The sequence below is a fragment of the Ictidomys tridecemlineatus genome, chromosome 5 (genome assembly GCF_052094955.1).
Source record: "Ictidomys tridecemlineatus isolate mIctTri1 chromosome 5, mIctTri1.hap1, whole genome shotgun sequence".
NCBI classification, from domain to species: Eukaryota; Metazoa; Chordata; class Mammalia; order Rodentia; family Sciuridae; genus Ictidomys; species Ictidomys tridecemlineatus.
Genome location: NC_135481.1, coordinates 66,107,721 through 66,127,108, shown reverse-complemented (window position 1 = coordinate 66,127,108; position 19,388 = coordinate 66,107,721). Strand labels below are relative to the sequence as shown.

The 19,388-nt window shown below is 41.8% G+C and overlaps 1 protein-coding gene across 8 annotated transcripts in view; it reads right to left on the bottom strand.

Annotated features, from left to right (window-relative positions):
- Positions 1 to 19,150, bottom strand: part of Nin (ninein) — a 106,327-nt gene extending 87,177 nt beyond the window's left edge. For 2 of the 8 annotated variants that reach the window (XM_078050143.1, XM_078050144.1), the window contains exons 1-3: positions 18,932 to 19,142; positions 18,364 to 18,417; positions 9,406 to 9,609 (exon numbers count right to left, since the gene is read on the bottom strand). In XM_078050143.1, the coding sequence (XP_077906269.1) occupies positions 9,406 to 9,588 (183 nt within the window). In that variant the 5' untranslated portion in view covers positions 9,589 to 9,609; positions 18,364 to 18,417; positions 18,932 to 19,142. Of the gene's footprint in view, positions 1 to 9,405; positions 9,610 to 18,277; positions 18,299 to 18,363; positions 18,418 to 18,931 lie in introns of those variants that run through there. The other 6 variants (XM_078050145.1, XM_021724860.3, XM_021724859.3 and 3 more) reach the window with 6 other exon arrangements.
- Between the last annotated feature and the right edge of the window lie 238 nt (positions 19,151 to 19,388).

Here is a 19,388-nt window from a genome sequence, read left to right as displayed (position 1 = left end):
CAAAGACGTTCTTGTTTCCAAATCTATTACAATAGCAGTGTTAGAGAGGTAAAATGAAAATCATGTAAAATGTCTAGAACACCTTAGAATTTCCTAAGTATCCCACAAGTGGTAGTTAATACTACTAATAGTGGGGGTGACTGTTCCTACCACTATTACAGTCAAACTGGGCCCATATTTTGAAGCGAAGCAGCTGACTGTGGGAGCAGTTGAGATAGATGAGTGGAAGGGTGGGATGGAGCAGGGAGTTTGGGAGCCCACCTTCTCCCAGCCCCAGGACCTGTGGAATTGCCCAGAACCAGAGGAACTGATCTGGTCTGCTGTGTGTGGGACCCCCAACTCTGGTTTCTTGCTCTTAGATATTCATGGAGGAACCTGAATGAGCCTAAACTTACCCTGGCTTCAAGCTGAATGGCAGGCTTCTGTTTCAAATCCTTCATACTGACTCTGTAGGTCTCTCTAGGATCTTTCAATGGTCTAAGTTTTGGCCAGAGCAATGGGAAAGAGCCCTTCTGAATTATGTCCTGACACAGTTCAATTCAGTAGATGGCAATGGTGAGGATCACCCAGGGGTTTACATACTTCAATTTTATTCCCCTGATAAATGACAATGCACACATAATTTGTACTTCCAAGGCTTTATATGAGGCCTAAATCTCCCTTTTATAAGGTATAACAGGCCTGGGGTTGTGGCTCAGGGTCTGGGGTTGTGGCTCAGTGGTAGGCACTGGGCTCAATTCTGAGCACCGCATACCAATAAATGAGAAAAATAAAGGTCCATCAACAACTAAAATTTTAAAAAAAAGAAAAAAAATAAGGCATAACAAACACAAAAATGCTTGAGATGGTACAAACTTCATGCATATGAAGGCTGTTCATGCTGTAACTCTAGCTACCTAGAGTCCAACAGAAAATGAGGAAACTTACAAGGGAGGTGTAATGCTATGCAGGGCCCTGCAGAGCCCTTAGCTCTTGCCTAGGAACAGCCACAGGACCAACACAGGATCTCCTTACTACTACACTACCAGATTTATTAGAAACTTCATTATCTGCTTCCCAACCCACTACAGAGCAGAAGTAGCAAATAAAAGAAAGGGGCATTCCACGGTAAGACCAGGAAGTAACTACTGACGTATTTGAATTGAGAAAAGACATTAGCTATATTCCTTCAAACAAAAGTGAGGTATAATATTTTTATGCTTTAAAAACCATTTTTAAAAAAAGCTTTTTAGCTATAGTTGGACACAATACTTTTATTTTACTTATTGTATGTGGTGCTGAGGATCAAACCCAGTGCCTCTCATGTGCTAGGTGAGCACTCAGCTGCTAAGCCCAACCACCATTTTTAAATCTACATAACTGATTAAGAAAATGGCATGTCCATTCAAAAATAGATTGTGGTCATTAGTGTTGGGATAAGGATTAATAAGCTACTGAAGGAATCCTCAGGGTATCATTCTATTATATTATAAAAGAAAAGCTGATAGATCAAGAAGATTTTATGATCAAGGACAATCTAAGTTATGTTTAATTATTCTTTGATAGGATAAAACTTCAAAATCTCCAGTAGTCAACATGTTGTGTTTTCTCTCTCTCTCTCTCTCTCTCTCTCTCTCTCTCTCTCTCTCTCTCTCTCTCTCTCTCTCTGTCATTATATGGGGTAAAAGGTCCAGTTATCTCCAGTTAATCAGAACATTTTATTAACATGAGTCCTGAATAATACCAAGTGAATGGGGGTATTTTTGAAAGTTCATTTTTTCCTAGAAATTTTGTCCTTTCAACTTCACAACATCCATGTGAGATAGTCAAGGCAGAGAGTGCCCCTCCCCCCTTAAATTTTAAGAGAAGTAGCACAGAGAGGGCACGTGCTTGAGGCCATGTGCCTTGAAAGTGATGGGGTGACTTGGAGACCCTAAGTAAGCTAGGTCTTCTGGTGGGCCTCTTCAAGGCCCAGCAATCCTGCCTGACCCAGACCCACTTCCCTCCTGATCTGACCTCTCTGGGAAAATCCCTGCTGCTGCAAGTCAAACCCTACCCTTCATACAGAGCAGTTGGGTGTAAGATGGCAACAGGGGATCGTCATCAAAAAGATGCATAACCTTGGAAGTTTATCAGCTGCACTCTAGATTCTAGAAAAATAGGAGTGACATGCAGAAGAAAAAAGAAAAGTGCATTCATTATTACAAACAAGAATCTTTTTTTTTTTTTTTTTTAGTTATTTGTTTATTTTAGTTCTCGGTGGACACAACATCTTTGTTGGTATGTGGTGCTGAGGATCAAACCCGGGCTGCACGCATGCCAGGCGAGCGCGCTACTGCTTGAGCCACATCCCCAGCCCCACAAACAAGAATCTTAAGTGCCTTGAAAGAGACACAAACAAGCCAGCAGAGGCCTCTGGTAATTCAGCATGTCCTACCGGGCCAGTACTGAGGGAAACTGGGATAGGTTTTGACTGCTCTAAGATATTCACAGATGGAGTTAAACGTTTCCAAAATGGACTAATGATATAGTTAAATAAGCCTCATTTTAGAAGAAAAAGCATCTATGTGGTTATTAACTCAGAGGTTCTTCATAATCTAATAACATTTATCTATCTGTCCCCCTCCTTCCTCAACAATAACAAAAAAATCCCCAACACCAGATACTATTCAGCAGCTGATAAAAATAATTGGAGTAGCTTTAAGTCTTACATTGATCTTTATTTTTTTCTTACAAGGGCACGTGGACACTGGGCCCCTGGATTTTAAATAGCAGTAAATGCCACATCTTTGATTCAAGGAGATAGTTCTCTAATAGAGGCAGGTGATTGCTATTTTCCATCAAAGCTCATGAATACTGATGTGGCAAAAAAAAGCCCCCAGGGCACAATCCAGAACCAAAATGTTGACAAATGCCCTCTATTGTGAAGAATCACATAAAGAGTGGGCTGACTATGTTCAGTAACCAGAATTTTTAAGTAACACTTTTCTTATCCCAGGGAGCTTTACTATTGTATTATGTTAAAATTTAGAAATCTTCACAAATACACAAGGCAATTAAATCTCACAGGGTAACAAGCTTCAAGGTTGTGCACATGCTGGTTGTACCTCCTCATTTGAATAATAATTGCTGCCATTCATTTTACAAGAATCTCCATATCTTGTATGCCTCAAAGGGCAGTTTGCAGCAATGGGAAAATTACAGGACGGACTAAAAACACACATGACATTTAAACTAAATTAACAGGAAGACTAGTCAAGTCTGATATTTTTTTGTCAGGTGTCACCACTGCTTAATAGAATTTACCTCATCATTTTTCCTCTCTACATTTTGTATGAATGCTTTTTTAAGAAATAAGATTTGCGTTACTGGGGGGAAAAAAAGAAGTTTATATGCCCCACAAGAAGCAAATGCTAATTCAAACCACAAAGAAACCTTCAATAGGAAGTGGAATAAGGAACCTAACGTTGCATAAAATCATCTTGAGCAATCATGGAGATCAAATGCACCCAGTTTGCACATGTATATAGGCAGTACTTCAAACAGACCCCAGAGTGAGAGAACTTAGTTTAATGAAGTGAGCTTATTAAACAAGGCAAAGTCCGGGCAATTGTCATTAAATTTAGTAGGTTTATATCTAGTAATACAAAAGGAAATCAACGAAAGAGTATACATAACATTGTTAGGAAATGGGTATAGAAGTATAGACTTATCAGAAGGTCAATGAATAGGAAAATAATATTCATAGCATTATGCAAGGAGAAATGACATACACTAACGAAGATATAGTTTTACAGTGAAAGATTCAGTTATGAAATGTTTTATTCTAAATGAAGTCTTTGGGCTATTGTAGCCCAGCAGTCATTTATTGCAGACAGTGTAAGGAGACCAAGACCTTTTTAAAAGGTAGGTTTTTAAAACCAACTATATGAATTTGTATTCCATGACTAACTCAAGGAGCCCTGCCTACAGATGGAAATGGACACAAACTACCACCAAACCAAGACAACTTCTAGCAAATTCATTTTCTATTCTAAAAAGTATTCTTAGAAACACATTACTTTGAAGTCACTATTTATTGAGGAACCCTTCTGGGCATGCAGTGGGTGGAGAAGAGGAGTGTACAGTGAGATATGGTGGGTAAACAATTTTTCCTGGCTCTATGATAAAATTTTGCACACATAATCTCAACCAACTTTCACTGCAATCTTGCAAGGAACATATTATATTTCCATTATACAGATGAAGAAACTGAGGCTCGGAGTATTTAAGATGACATGCCATCATGGCTAAAAAACTGCAAGAGCCAGTACCTGAATCCAGGTCTCACCTCAAAGACCATGCTCTAATAGAACAGAGTCTCCATGTGATGGGGGTGCTGATAGTGTTTGGAGGGGAACAAAGAATGAGACTTATTTTGCATACTGGAATTGGAGGAAACTGGATATGTACATTTAAAAGCAGGGTCTTGGAACTCCAGTATCCCACGTGAAACTGTCTCAAATGAATTGTCTGACCTTGAACAATTCTCTCCAAGTGCTGGGTTTCTTCATCATACAGATGAATCCTGTAAAATCTGTGATTGATATTGAAGAACATTACACAGACAGGAAGCAACCCATAAAAGTTATCAGTGGAATATTGGTGAAATCTAATCAGCATTCCTGACCAGTCTTCTCTGACATGGGCATTATTGAAATAAAGTAGATTGAAGACAATGGCCATCTAATGCTTGTCACTTCCTGCTTTTACAGAGTTCAAGGCCTTCCCAATAGCTCTCCCTTTCCCCTTGCTTCCTGTCACACAAAATACCTCAGAGACTTAAGAACTTAAGGTACTCAAAACCTAAGTAAATCTCACAATGAGTTTGACAAGAAAGCATTAACACAGAACAGACACAAATCTAACAACCCCCTCATTAGAAGGTCTTTTCTATAAATGCAGAACCATAGACCCACAGGAGTTCAGATCAACCTCAAATGAGACTCCTGTTCAGAAGGAGAATGATAATTCACCTGGAGTCACAAGACCAACGGAGGAATCACACATATAATCCTCATGGCTACAGGTTAAAGTGTGGTAGTTTAAGAGTAAGAAAAAGGCAAAGGGCCAGGCATTTGAGAAATGCAGCAAGGAACATTTCTACCATTCCCTGCAGTAGGTTCAAAAGGTCTCAGATCAATAATATGATATAGTAGCATGATCACAGGATAGATACAAAAAATAGGCCGTGATTGATGACGAAGTGTAATTTTGCACACAGAGAATAATCACTGCCTAAAAGCACTTCTCTATTTCTGATTTACTCTTCAAATGATTAAATATATATTAAAGAAAGAAACCTTAAAATGCTCTTAATGAATTGGAAACAAACAAAGAAGTAAATCTACCATTTGAAATTAATCATGACATTTATAAAAGAACCACAAGCACTTTGAAATGAAAGGTAGAAAGCTGAGCTAAATTATATATTTGTATAGCTATCAAATTTTAATACTAAAAATTTCAAAGTGCCTTTGATGGCCCAAGTTCACACATCTTATTTGGAAGCCAATGGTGAGTTCTGCTGCCAAGTGGCTTATTCCCATTCAAAAGAGTGGGAATAAGGACAGAGAGATATTTTAGCATTCAAATTCATATGAAAGTAATAACATAGCAATGAAATACTTTAGAACTTCAGGGAGCTGTTTTTTCTTAAAGTAGGTATGTAACAATAAGAAAAGGAAATGCATTTTTAAAACTGAATATACTAAAGGGCTTCAACAATACCAAAACAAACTATCTTCTTTTTATGCCTATTTTCTTTTCTTTTTTTTGAGGGGGGGGTGGCAGTGAGGGTAGGGGAGTATATTAGGGATTGAACCCAGAGGTGCTAATCTACTGAGCCACATTCCCCAGCCCTTTTTATTTTTTATTTTGAGACAGTGTCTCGCCAAGTTGCTTAGGGCCTTGCTAAGTTGCAGAGGCTGGCTTTGAACTTGTGATCTTCCTGTCTTAGCCTCCCAAGCAACTGGGATTACAGTTATGTGCTACCATGCCCAACTTATGTCCTATTTTCTTTAAAAAAAAAAAAAAAAAAAAAGAGTGGTGGGGGAGGGAAGGGGAAAAGAGAGAGGATTGTTTGAAAGGAACAAGAAACAGGAAGCACATACAGTTTAGTATCAATTGCTTGAATGATACTTTGGCCCAGTGAGAGAGCTAACATGATTCTCTTTCTTAAAAATTTTGTAGTACTTTCTCCCTATAGTATTCACCTGCCAGTTACACTACCCAATTAGACTTTAAATTCCTCAGTGGCATTAAGAAGCCCCTTGTGTCAGGGCCTTACCCACCTGACAGGTGCTTGGTTGATGAGAAAGAGATGGATGAACTCTTCAGATTATCTAATAGGAAACACAAATCAGTAATGTCCTCTTTCCTTCCAATTAGAAATCGATAAGCATTAAGCATTTCAAACACTTGTAAAGTAACCACCATGCTTAGGGGAATATGGACTCAAATTATAAAGAAATATACATGATTTGAAAGATGATTTGGGAGGAAATGACCTATTATGCATAAAAATTGCAAGTGGATTTGAATTACTTAACACCTATTAAAAGAAACATTAGGTTTAAAAAATGTTATTGCAGATGGACTGCCAAATACAAAAATAAATAGACAGTACTCATATTCTTGGTTGAGGGAGAAAATACTTTTTTACTTTCTTATTTCTTTTTCAAGAATTCTGCCTAATTCCAATAGAGGTAAAACTTGGAAGTTTTATTGCATCTAAAAAGTATGCTCATTAAGATTTAAAACATAAAATTAAAGTCATAGGTATCCAGGAAGCTGATGGGTCCTAATGCATTCAAAAGCTAATTTAACGGAGAACTGCAGCTTGTAATAAACATAAATAAACTGTACCAATACCATGAGACTAGTGGAATGACTGACATGCAGGACACACACAATTCATATTTGCTGAATTTACAATTACAAGTAGATGAGCATATGCAGATTTGTCATGCTACCTTTTCCCCTTTTTTATTAAACCAAGCTGCTAACCCTTGAAAGCTTTTCTACAAATACCTTCCAAAGAGAAAAAAGATGACTGGCATTAAAAACAACTTATATGATAACTATGGCTGACAACAATTAATTTAATATTTCAAAATAGCTGAAAGGATTCTGAATGCTCCTAACAAAGGAATTGATCAATGCCTGCAGTGACAGATATGCCAATTACCCTGATCTAATGATTATATATCCTATACATGTATTAAAATGCCATACTATACCCCATAAGTATGTAAAATTACTATGTGTCACTTAAAAAATTTTTGTATTTATTAAAAACAACTCATCTGATCCCTACTCAACATACACGAAGGTGAGAGCACTTGGATTGCTCCAGTGAATTCTAAGGATTTTTTCTTTATCATTTAAAATCATAAACCATATAGGATATCTTAACAGCATATGGCCGAGTTTATGTGATCATCTGAGAATAATTCAGTTCCATAAAAAATGCAAATTTAACAGTAGTGTATTAATTCATGCCAACACTGCTCTGAAGACAATCACCAGGGACCTCCCACATGAAATCAATATGCATACATCTATTTAACTTTTATCACTGGCTCACTAAGTAAATATCACACTATAGTCCACTTAGGTATTCATTATTCAGGCAAATATCAAACATAAAAAGCAGGCTGGTGGTGTCAAGTTGTTAACAAATCAATCGATAGCTGTTCCCTGGTTTTAGTCTACCAAATGAGGGCAGAGATGTGCAACATCTGGAGAGCAAACTATTAATCTGCTGCCAAGGTGCAGTCTGTTTGCAGCAGAGGATTCCACATTAACGCTGACTCTGAGGAACCCTCTCAAGGAAATCATCAGGCATATCATGTTTTCTCCTGCTTTCCTAGCATTAAAACAGATATGTCCTTTGATATCCCTGAGATCTTCAAGGACCGCACTGGGGGATGCCACTCTTTTGCTCCCCACCTTGTCTAAAATTGAGGCAGAACTCAAAAAACATTTGAGTGCATTATATGATGGGGAGCAAATGGCTGAATATTCAAAGCATCCACTTTTATTGCTTTCAAAGCAAGATTTTGGGCATTTTTTTAGGAATCATATATATTCACAAGCAGTTAATCCCCCAAAGTGGCCAAGAATGGCCCCAGTTTTGTGAAGAACTTGGATTGCTCTTGACACCACAGTCATGGGACTGTCACCTCCTCTATATTAATCTCAAAATGAGCACTGCTCTTGTGTCTTTCAGGTTATAGACAGCCACTACATTGCATCTCAGGCTATTTACCCACCTTGTCAGCCAAGAGACAGTGAAAATAAAATGAAGAAGAGGAAGTTCAGTCACTAGAATAAACTTAAGCTTCATGACTGCTTCCTCAATCTACACATGATAAAAACTACTGTCTACAAAGAGGCAGCAATGACAGCAACAAAGCTCAAAAAGTACTACCTTTTATTCTCATGCATTCCAAAAACCAACAGCAAAGATTCTGCTGGGGTTGTGGCTCAGTGGTAGAGCGCTTGCCTGGCACGTGTGAAGCACTCGGTTTGATCCTCAGAACCACATTAAAAATAAATAAATAAATAAATAAAAGAAACAAAGGCATTGTGTCATCTACAACGTTTTTTTTTTTTTAAAAAAAAGACTACCCAAAGCAATGTAAATACTGTATTACATTGTAAATGATCCATTAATTATAATTATGAAAATTGAAGAAAATCTCAGGTCTTGACATAAAAAGTCCTTCCCACTATCAGCACAAGAGTGGGGGATGTGAGTCCCCTTCCCTCCTCTCACTCACATCTGCGGCAGATCTATGGGGAAAGAGTGACTATTTGTTGTCAACTGTAGAAGTTAACGTTGGCAACGCACACACATCCCTGCTGGAAGCAAGTCGTGCTGGGTTTTAAATGAGGCTACACTGTATTTACTTACTCTCCTGTCTTACTTCCTGGGTGGAAGGTTTAATTAATACTTCACCCAGAAACAATCCACACAAGAAATAGTTTTACCAGGAACAAAAGTCATAACAGAAATCTGCTCTTCCTGTGATGGGCGGTTTTCTTGCTGTGTTTTCTTTATCTTCCATGGAAATCTTGCCCCCTCCTTTCTGTCCCAGTGATGAATGTGGATCAATGAAATGATTCACAAAGAACAATAACAACAAAAAGTGGGAAATATCTTTTTTTTTTTCTCTCTCTATCTATGATGCTCAGTGCACAACATGATTCCACAGCTAGACTAAAGCACCCAAGCACACTGCACTGCTCATGGCCATTACATTTTTCTTTTCAACGGGTTAACGGCTAAGTTGCAACATATGGGGCTTGTGCCACCCCAAGCACCCGGACAGAAACCGCACCCCTCTTCCCACAGACTCATAGTTCCTCCTCACATCTTACCCTGCCCACGAGGTTGTCTTGAAGCAGTGTCTGTTGCAGCACTGGGGCCACCTCCTCCAAGCTTAGCATGTGGCAAAGGTCAGTGAGCTCTTCCTGTCCAAGGGACCCGGTGCCTGTCGTGTCAAAACTGTCAAACAGCTCCTTGAGTCGGGCCTCATGCTGGTCCTGCTCCACCTCATCCATCCCATAGCCCACAGCGCTCACCTGTGCAAGACAGAGACAAGGACAGGTTGGGGCAGGTCAATTCTTGGTGCACCAATCTCTCCTGGTACCACGAGCTGCTTGGGAACACTCTTCTATGTATGACATTCTATTTCTGACACAACCTGTGGCAAGTCCAGAACCTCATTGTGGCCGTTAGAGCTCCCACGCACACTCACACCAGGGGTTCCTCTTGATCACACTGGGGGTGACATTACCAGGATGAACAGGTCATGTAGGCAGAGAAACACCCTCTTCTCCTTCCTGCTCCTTAGGTGGATGTCCAGTTTATCAAATTCAAACCCACAAGTGGTTCTCTCCCTATCAGTTCATCTGGTCAAGACTTAAAGAAGGTGAAAGGCTGCTTCTGACAGCCAGTCCAGTGAAATGAGCCAACTGTTAGCACCACCCAACTGTGCAAGCCAGAGCCTACACACAAGTCTGCATGCTCCACACAACCTGCCCAGATGCTAGGATCTGGCAGTGTGGCCAGGCTGATTAGTTCCACTTCGTTCAGCCTAGATGCCGCCCATAATAGTTACAAGAGACACTGGCTGAACATGTTTGCTACAAAACCATGTCCCTGTTTACATGAGACCAGATGCCTTTTACATGAGAGCTTCACAAAGCAACTCAATTAACTTTGTTGGTGCAATTACATGAAGTGTGACAGGAAGAGTATTCCCTGAAGCTCACCATAGTCCCAGGGAGCTTTAGGTAATGCTTAGTTGCCTAGAGAAAAGGGAAAACACCATTCCAACCCTTGTGACAGAAAGGTTTGAAAGGAGTCACAGACTGGCTTCTGTGAATCAGAGACTCTTAGCGAACCAGAACTCTCTGGAGCAGCTCACCCCTTTATGCCTGGTTAACCTGTCTTGCATCTCTGTCTCACCCCAACCCCAGGACTTTCCATTTTGCCACTCTCCCTCAGATTGGTCAAATACTTAGAGTTATCAATAGCTCTGAGTCATATCTTTGCTAAAAATATACATCATAAAATTCTAAGAACTTCATGCTTTAAAATAGGTTGTTTTTTTTTTCTTGCTCAATTATTCATTTCTAATGTGCTAGGTCTTTTGATGCAAGCCTGAAGCCTGAACATCTGGAGGAAACTTCACTATGATGTAATGGAAGCCAAATACAACTGCATACCCTTGAGACAGTGATCTCAGCCACAGACATCAAGCTCTCAGCCTAGGGGCTGGGGTATAACTCAGCAGTAGGACATATGCTTAGCCCTGGGCTCAATCCCCAGCACTGCTATCCATCTCCAACAACAAAGGCAGCATCTTCAACTAAACCAAGCACTGGGTCAGAAAATACTCTGAATTAGAGGTGACGTTCCATAGAGAAAATCATTACTACCTGGGGAAGAGGTAAGCTAGCATGTTGAACAGAGCCAGTAATGAAGATAAAAGAGCTTTCTGTAGCAAATCAGTGCTTCTCTCAGCTGTGTCTGCTGGGTGTTCATAAACAACTTTACAACATGACAGGCCCAAATAGATCCACGACCTTAACAAAATTAGGTGGATTCAGAAGAAGAGTCCTGATTAGCTCTGCCATTCAACTCAATTTTTATGAAGACCACTCATTAAAACAACATGCCATGGTTTGGGTCCAAGTCCCTGTTCTTGAGGAGGTCTCCTCTCCTATTAGCAGTTTCCCATTACTAAGGTGCTGTTGGCTCTGGCTGTCTTCCCAGGGTTGGTCTGTTGGGTTAACTAATCACTATGCAAATATTTTCAAAATAAGTTGAGAGTGCTATATAAACATCAAAGCATCAGAAAAGGAACACAAAGGTGTTATGCAAAGTCACAAGAGGTAGGAATTTAGACAAAGCCAAGGCTTGGCTAATGAGATTCACTCAGTGTCTGCCAGTTAATTGTCAACCAAGATTTGCTGAGATTCCCCAAAGTGCTCTGGGATTTTTGGTGTTGCTATGGCTCTCAGGCTCAGTCTGAGGTTTACAGTCCCCTGGGTTGTAATCTGACCACCTTCAGAAAAGACAGACATTCTACCTTTGCTTGATTTTGCATAATATTTAAAAGCTCAAAAGTGAAAAAAAAAGTTCTAACACTTCCTCTTTTTAAAATTATTTTTAAGGTGCAGCAATTTATCCATCTAAGTCAATGAAGGAGAGCAGTAGAACTCACAATACACTGAAAAGTCCTAATCTGATGTGCTGCTGTGAATTTTTCTTTCTTTTCTTTTTTAATACTGGGGATTAGCCAGGTGTGGCGGCCCATGCCTGTAATCCCAATGGCTCAGGAGGCTGAGGCAGGAGGATTGTCAAGTTCAAAGCCAGCCTCAGCAAAATCGAGGCACTAAGCAACTCAGTGAGACCCCGTCTCTAAATAAAATCCAAAGTAGGGCTGGGGATGTAGCTTAGTGGTCAAGTGCTCCTGAGTTCAATCCCCAGTACCCACACACGCACTACTTCTATATCTATATCTATCTCTATATATAGAGATGGGATGTAACTCAGTGGTAAAGCTCCCCTGGTTTAATCCCATCTACAGTTATAGATATAGATCTAGATATACATATATAGCTATAGATGGGATTAAACCAGGGGAGCTTTACCACTGAGTTACATCCCATCTCTTTTTGTTTCTTGAGACAGGGTCTCACTAAGTTGCTTAGCCTGAGCCTCAAACTACTGAGGCTGACCTCAAACTTGTAATCTTCCTGCCTCAGCCTCCAGAATTGCTGGGATTATAGGCATGCAACTGGCCTGCTGCTTTGAATTTAATAAACTATTATGCCCCACTCTGGGAGATCATTGAACTTTGCTAAATTGAACTTCTTTTGTTTTGTAGCAGCCTTCCTTTCTTATGTTTCCATCTCCCTCCTTCCTAAGATACCAAGCTTAGGAAAACATTCTTTGGACTGAAGGGGGGGAAGGCCCCACCCCTGTGAAACAAATGCTCACAATAAAACATCCAGGAGCTGCTATGCATGGTGACAAGCTGCAAGCACTCATCTGGCACAGAATGCATTTTTTCTGGTTGATATTATTCTCCAAATGTTCATTAGCAATTTCATGTGCAAGAATTTTTTTTTCCTCCCCACTTAGCAGAAAGTTCCTTAAGAGTAAGGTCCATACCTACTATTTTATTTTTATTTAATTCTATTTCTTTTATGCCTTCCCTCAAACTGTTCTTCAGGCCAGGGACTTGATCAACCTCATGTACTGACTTACTACATGGACCCTTGAGAGGAGACTTACCCTGAATGGGGAGATGTAGGAACAAGCATGGGAAAAAAATTTGAAATACCTATTTCTTCCACACATACACCTCCACTTCCCTCTTCCAGTTCTTTTTTAAGGGCATTTTTAGTCTTGATCATACTAAGCAGAAGTACAGAGCCAGCAGTGACTACCAAACCACTCTATATAAAGCCATCTGAAGCTTATAGTTCAATGGGTTAGTAATTAAACCAATGGATTCACAAACTGCAGCTACATTTTGTTGTTGTTATGGGATAAAACTTTGGAGGAAAATCTGTACTAAAACACTTTCTCAGGTCTTCTCATTTATCCAATGAGAATAACAATACCCTCTGGAGGGTTGTTCTGAAGGTTAAATATGGCAAGCAAAGTGAGAATGGCTTATCCCAGAGAAAGATGATATAAGAGGGGAACTGAAAAACAACCAAGAAAACACCCAAGTCTCACAAAGGAGGCACAAACTTAGGTGAGTAACTTAAGTCAATCAGTCATAAATCTACCTTCAAAGAAGCAAAGCAGGAAGTGTGGAAAGTCATAGAACAGAGCTTTAGAGCAGGCACTGAATGTATTATGCATATAAACAGCATTATATTTCTAAATGATAATGGCAGCAGGTAATGTTCATGTTTCCTCAATCTTCAAAGGAAGATTATTGATCATTTAACATCAAATAAAAGCAGAGAGGCTGAAATGTAGCTGAGAATTTAGAAGAATTTATTATAATTACTGTTGCTGTGATTAATCTCTGAGCATTCACTATGAGCTGGCCTATGCTAAGCGTTTCAAGTTTATCATCTTATTTAATACCCTCCCCACCACCCCCATTCTTCAAAGCAGAATCCCCATTTAAGGTATTAAAATTTGGGGCTTGGAAAAATTAAGCAATTTGTTCAAGGATACAGAACTCATATAGGGGTAGAGCTGAACTTAAAATCTGGTATGGCAATAAATTATCCCCCAATGCACAAAGAACACATGAACGGGACCACACTTGGAATGATACCACTGACAAACTTAACCTCCACCTTTATGTGTCAGCCAGCTGAACAGTACTCAGTATGAGAAGCCACCATGTAATACTCCCTGGCCACAAATTTTTCCAAATTAGAATGGAAAGAAGTGAAATCCTTACCTGCTCCCTCCCTTGAACCCTTTACTGAATGAGTACAGGCTGCAAGGCTCTTGGGATACATAGATAGAATAAGCATGCTTTTTTCCTAATGTACCTTTGGGATTTGGGCATGGAAAAAATACATTTTTATATAAAATGATCATAAAGAGTCTCATCATCAATATGGGCATAGCTGAGGAAATGATAATTGTTCAATTAATCTTCCCAAATAAATACTTAAGTATACAATCTAGTGCACTCCAGAGCCAAAGCCTAATCGGCATCCATCAGTGGCAGGAATCTTAGAGATTTAAAAAGTTGAGCTCGAGTGGTAAATCCTTCAAATTGCAAAGAACAATTCCAATTTTATGAAACCTGCCATAAACCTAAGCCTTTCCTCACCAAGGACCTTCCCAATCATGTGGTTTGGGACCTTTATGATTCTTTTGGAATAAAAGGGCCAGGGTGGGTAATATTTGGGAGTTCTAACTAGGGATAGTTAAATAAGAGGCAGATGCACAGAATCATTAATCAAAACATTTACCACCCAATAACCAGCTATAATGACAATTGTTCAGAACATCTTTCTTCCAAATAATTCTAAATAAGGCTGCCAAAATGCTGCAGACTCTGACAGGGATGTCCATTACAGATCTGCATTGTTGTGCTCCACTTGGCTGCCCTGGCTGATGGAATTACAGGACCAACTGGGACTGCAAAAGGAATAGGTGGAGGTGTGGCAGGAATAATGGAGTGCAGACACAAGGCCAGGATGAAGTGCTTATGTGAACTTATGAACTTTCCAGCATCTGAGGTACAGAAAGGAGCTTGAAAGAATGGTACCCCAGCCAACAGGGACGTCTGTTCTGGGCTGGAGGGAGTGAAAAGGAGACAAAGTCTAGTAAGTGAAACCCAAATAATAAATAAGCACAATGCCAGAGCCCCTAGCCCAGGCCTTTGATTTCCCCTCCAGATGGTCCAGCAGCTGAACAGCTCTGTGGAATGTCTGGATGCCCCTCTCGGCTCAGCCGCTCTCCCTTCTAGGACATCATAATAGATGCTTTCGGACCTGTGTTCAGACATAGCTGTTGGGGGTCCACAGACTGAGCAGTGACCACCGAGTGACTAATTAAGTTACTTGGGGACTGAAGTGATGAACACAGACAAACTGCTTGGGGAGCCTTTTCATTTAGGCCTTTAGCTTTCACCCTGTGGCAAGTCAGCCAATAATGCCCATGATCAAACTGCAATGTTTCTTTCTCTTCTGCAAACTCTTTAATCTGTTACAAAGATTTCCAGGCTTACTATTTTGGACTAATTTCAGCATGAAAGGAAACAGTGATGAGAATATATTCAAGTTTAGCAAAAAACTCAACAACAACCAAAAAAAGCTATCGCTCCCATTTGCATATTCATTAGGAGAACCCTTCTGTCCAAAAACTATGGCTGTTCAGCAGCAAACCAATCACAATCAGCCTCCTCTCTGCTCGAATAGCCCCTCACACCAGGCTGGTTACCAAAAGCAACATGGTGCTACCAGGAATAAAACTGTGGTATAAAAATATACCATAAAAAATGTAAGTGCCACTACACAGGAAAAGGTAACATTTAAATAAATCTGAAAGAAAACAGTAATCTGTGCTAAATATACTATAAAATTTTATTGAACTAAGGGTGTCCTATTAGCACTTATCCCAAATCATAAACAAGCTTTAGTATTTTACCACCCTGAAGGTTACAGCAAACCAGGCTTTTGTTAAACCTAACAGCAGGTGGATTACCCAATCAAGTAGTTAACTCAGGGCAGTAGGTGGGAAAAAACATCAGCTTAGCACAAGGTAGATCCAATAACCTATAATCAACTACTAAGTAAAATTATGGGAGCAGAAAACAGAGTTGCACGTTGACTACTTCTTTTCTAAAAGAGAAAGCTTATAACAACTTTCAATTCTTGAGCCATATTTATTCAAATTAATTTAGGATGCCTAAATCTATGAGTACAGTTCCCTGGGGTATAAGTGAAGTGCTTCTATTCTCACATCCATAAATAATATTTTCCCAACTTTGTATTTTAAGTGAGCTTTTAGGTACAGATGGCTTTGTAGTTTTTTTTTTCATCCAAAAGCTTGAGTAAGTGCTGCTACAAATAATAATAATAAAAATACTAATCTCAATGTTGCTGACTTGTATAATCCCATAATCTTTTCAAAATTCTATCTTATTTGTAAGTGGGATAAAAATATCGCTTTGCAAGGTTCAGTAAGTCTCCCCACAAGCTTCTGCCCAACAGATGCAAGATCAATAGCCAGAATTCAAACTGCATTATTTATTGGCTTACAAATGAATTGGCATCTACAAAAATAAGCCTTCTGAAAAGGCTCTGGGCTATCTGAATCCCTATAAAATGCTTCTGGCTAAACTTGCCAAGCCTTTATCAGTGTAAGACCGATAAAATGTATTTTCATTACCAACATCAAATGGAAGCATCAAGATTGGTGAAATGTTAGTTTAGAAAATCATTTGCAGTGACATTTAAAACAATTTACTTGAACAACATTTGATTCATGATAAGAACATTGCCTATTAAATGAAGATTGGCTGTTCAGAATTCATTGGAGCCAGATTCTCCCCCTGTGTGAGTTAACATCTTTTGATATTAAGGGTCATTACATATCTAAAATGAAAAAATAAGAAAAAAGAAGCCCATGTCATTCTGGGCAGGTGCCTATTAAAATGACTGATCCTTGACATTTTAATGTAAAGTCCGTGCTGATGGCTTCTTCTCTATTGCCCCAGTAAAACCTCTCCCTGTCTTGGCAAGGTCTTTGCTTAAGTACAACTCATTTGCTTTATCTACAATGCAGTTCAGAATGTTTCCCTCTAAAGAAGCACCAGATTACAGGTGAAAATAAACAAATCTGCAAACAACCCTCCATCCCAGCAGTTCTCATCACTTCCAAAGAGGAACACTGACAACAGTTGAAGAAAACACACAAACTCATTTTCAGTCATCCTGCAATATTACTCTTACAACCTGGGAATTTCACAGCTACTTTCAATTCAGAGCAAGATCTACCAATATTCCAGATAGGCCACCAATATAAAATGCTACAACTCAGGCTGGGGTTGTGGCTCAGTGGTAGCATGCTAGCCTAGCACATGTGAGGCACTGGGTTCGGTCCTCAGCACCACATAAAAATGAAATAAAGAATGTGTGTCCACCTACAACTAAAAAATAAATGTAAAAAAAGTAAAATGCTACAACTAGAGAAGACACAAGATAAAACTATGCTGACAGAAAACAAAATGTATTTCCTGTAGATCATTAAGCCTTCGGAAGTATGTAAACACATACAAATTCATGTTAAGGTATCTAAGGGAACCCAATTAAGAAATCTTCCATGGTCCTAGGAGCCTATATTATGTGCCCTTATGGACTTTAATCAGGATTCTTATCCTAAAACTACCTTGACACTCACAAAGACAACTATCAATCTGCTTTTATTAGTAGTAAACTCAAGAACTGAGTTGTAGGACAAGCCCATCTCAGTAATTCCACAACACCAGGAGGGGATCTGTCCCAGTGAAGTGGAGAGCTGAAGACCTCATAATAACTAAGTTGTCTAGAAACATGACATAAGGTAGAACAATCGTTTCAGCTCCCATTTTATTCGCACCTTAACCATGGCTCATCAGGTCAGAGGCTAGGAAAATCGCCCCTTTCAGTCTCTCTTTCAAATTCGGGGGTGGGGGTGGGGTGGGGGCTTTAAGCAGTAACTCTTTCCATCAGCTTTGTCCTTTTGTGGGAGCCAGTTTAGTATAGCCAGTTTAGTAGCTGTAGAGTTCAGCTGGAACCCTGGAAGCTTCCTCCCCTGACGTTCCTCACTTTCATTAGACACTTCGATTTCTCTTCTCTGGTGACTTGTCACTGGAGTCGTTTCCCCCTTTCCTAGTAATTGTATTGGGAAAGACTCTACATGTATTGATCCTACACACCTAAAATCTCCACTTTAAAGGCTCCAAATAGCTGTGCGCTACACAAACAGCACAGGCTAACATCTCGGGGTACCTCACGCAGCTTTCTCTTCAGCTTCTCAATCACAGGGCTGCCTGGGCGGCACATACCAACAGAACAGCAACCCTTTCTGCTGCTTCTGGGACTCAAATCTGCTGCCTAGACCAACAGACAGTAGCAGCTTTCAGCTCCAGGCTTGCGGCTGGAGCCAAAGGGGTGGCAGAGGCGCTGCAGGTCTGGGAGGCTGAGGTGCGGCCAGAGGGCAGGCGCGCCGCCCAGGTCCCTGGCAACCCGCAACGCGTCCCCGACCCACCTGTCCATCGCCACCACCAGAAGCCTGAGACACTCCATTGTGTCACCAGGCAGCACGCTCTCTCGGCCCCCGCCGCCCTCGCCTACCTTCTGTCGGCCTCTCCGGAGCGCCCGCACACCCGGCTGCCTGCCTCCAGTGCTCTGCAAAGCGAAGGAGGGCGCTTTGTTAGGGTTCAAGAAGCCGGACAATACTTCGCAGCCGGCGCCGCGGTTCCGGACGGGCGTCCTTCAAAAGGACGCGAATGGGGACCCGCGCGAGCGTCATTTCCATATGTAAGGGGCCAGCTCTTACAAAAGCGCTGCGTTCGGGGGGCCGCGGGCTGCCGCGCATCCTCCCCGCCCGCCGGCCCGCCCCCCGCGAGCGCAGCCCGCTCCTCCGCCACGGCCCCTCCTCTCTGCCGCCAAAGCCGCCCCCTCCCCGCCTCGTCCCACGGAGCCACTGGGCCGGGGCCGGCAGTCCAGTCCCCGCTTCCTCCAGGCCCGCGGGGTCAGCGCGCGCCCTGACCCCTGGTTCAGAAGGGGAGCCCCAGTGGGTTTCAGTGCCCATTCTGCCCTGGTGCTCAGGGCCTCGCCGACGGCGCGCGGGCAGCGCAAGGCCTCCCCGCACCCTCAGGCCGGGGGGTCGGGGGACTCTGGAGCTGGGCTCCTTGCTTACCGCGTCCCGGGGCTCAGGCTCCCGGCGCTACCGCGGAGAGCATGGCCGCGGGCGCACTCGGGGCTCGGCGAGGGCGGCAGCGGGACGGCCGCGCCCAGCGCGCTCCGCTCCCGGCTCGGCCTCAGCCACCCAGAGCTTTGGACGCCCGGGAGGAAGAGCAGGGCCCGCGCGGGGAGGAGGAGTCAGGGCGACGCCGACCCGGGCGCGGCTCCTCCTCCGCGGCCCGCGCGGCTCCTGCAGCCGAGGGAGGAGCGGGTGGCGCTGTCTGGGCCCTCGCGGACAAGTGACCCTTCTGAGCCTCAGCCACGGAGATTTGAACTTGGAAACGCCAGGGCTCAGGGTGCGGGCGGAGGTTGCCCAGGAGCTGGCACGTCCGCCCCTCCGCCTCCAGCCTGCCAGCCACCCTTTCCTTCCAAACGTTCCCACACGCACCCGGCGACTAGGACACCCTGCAGAC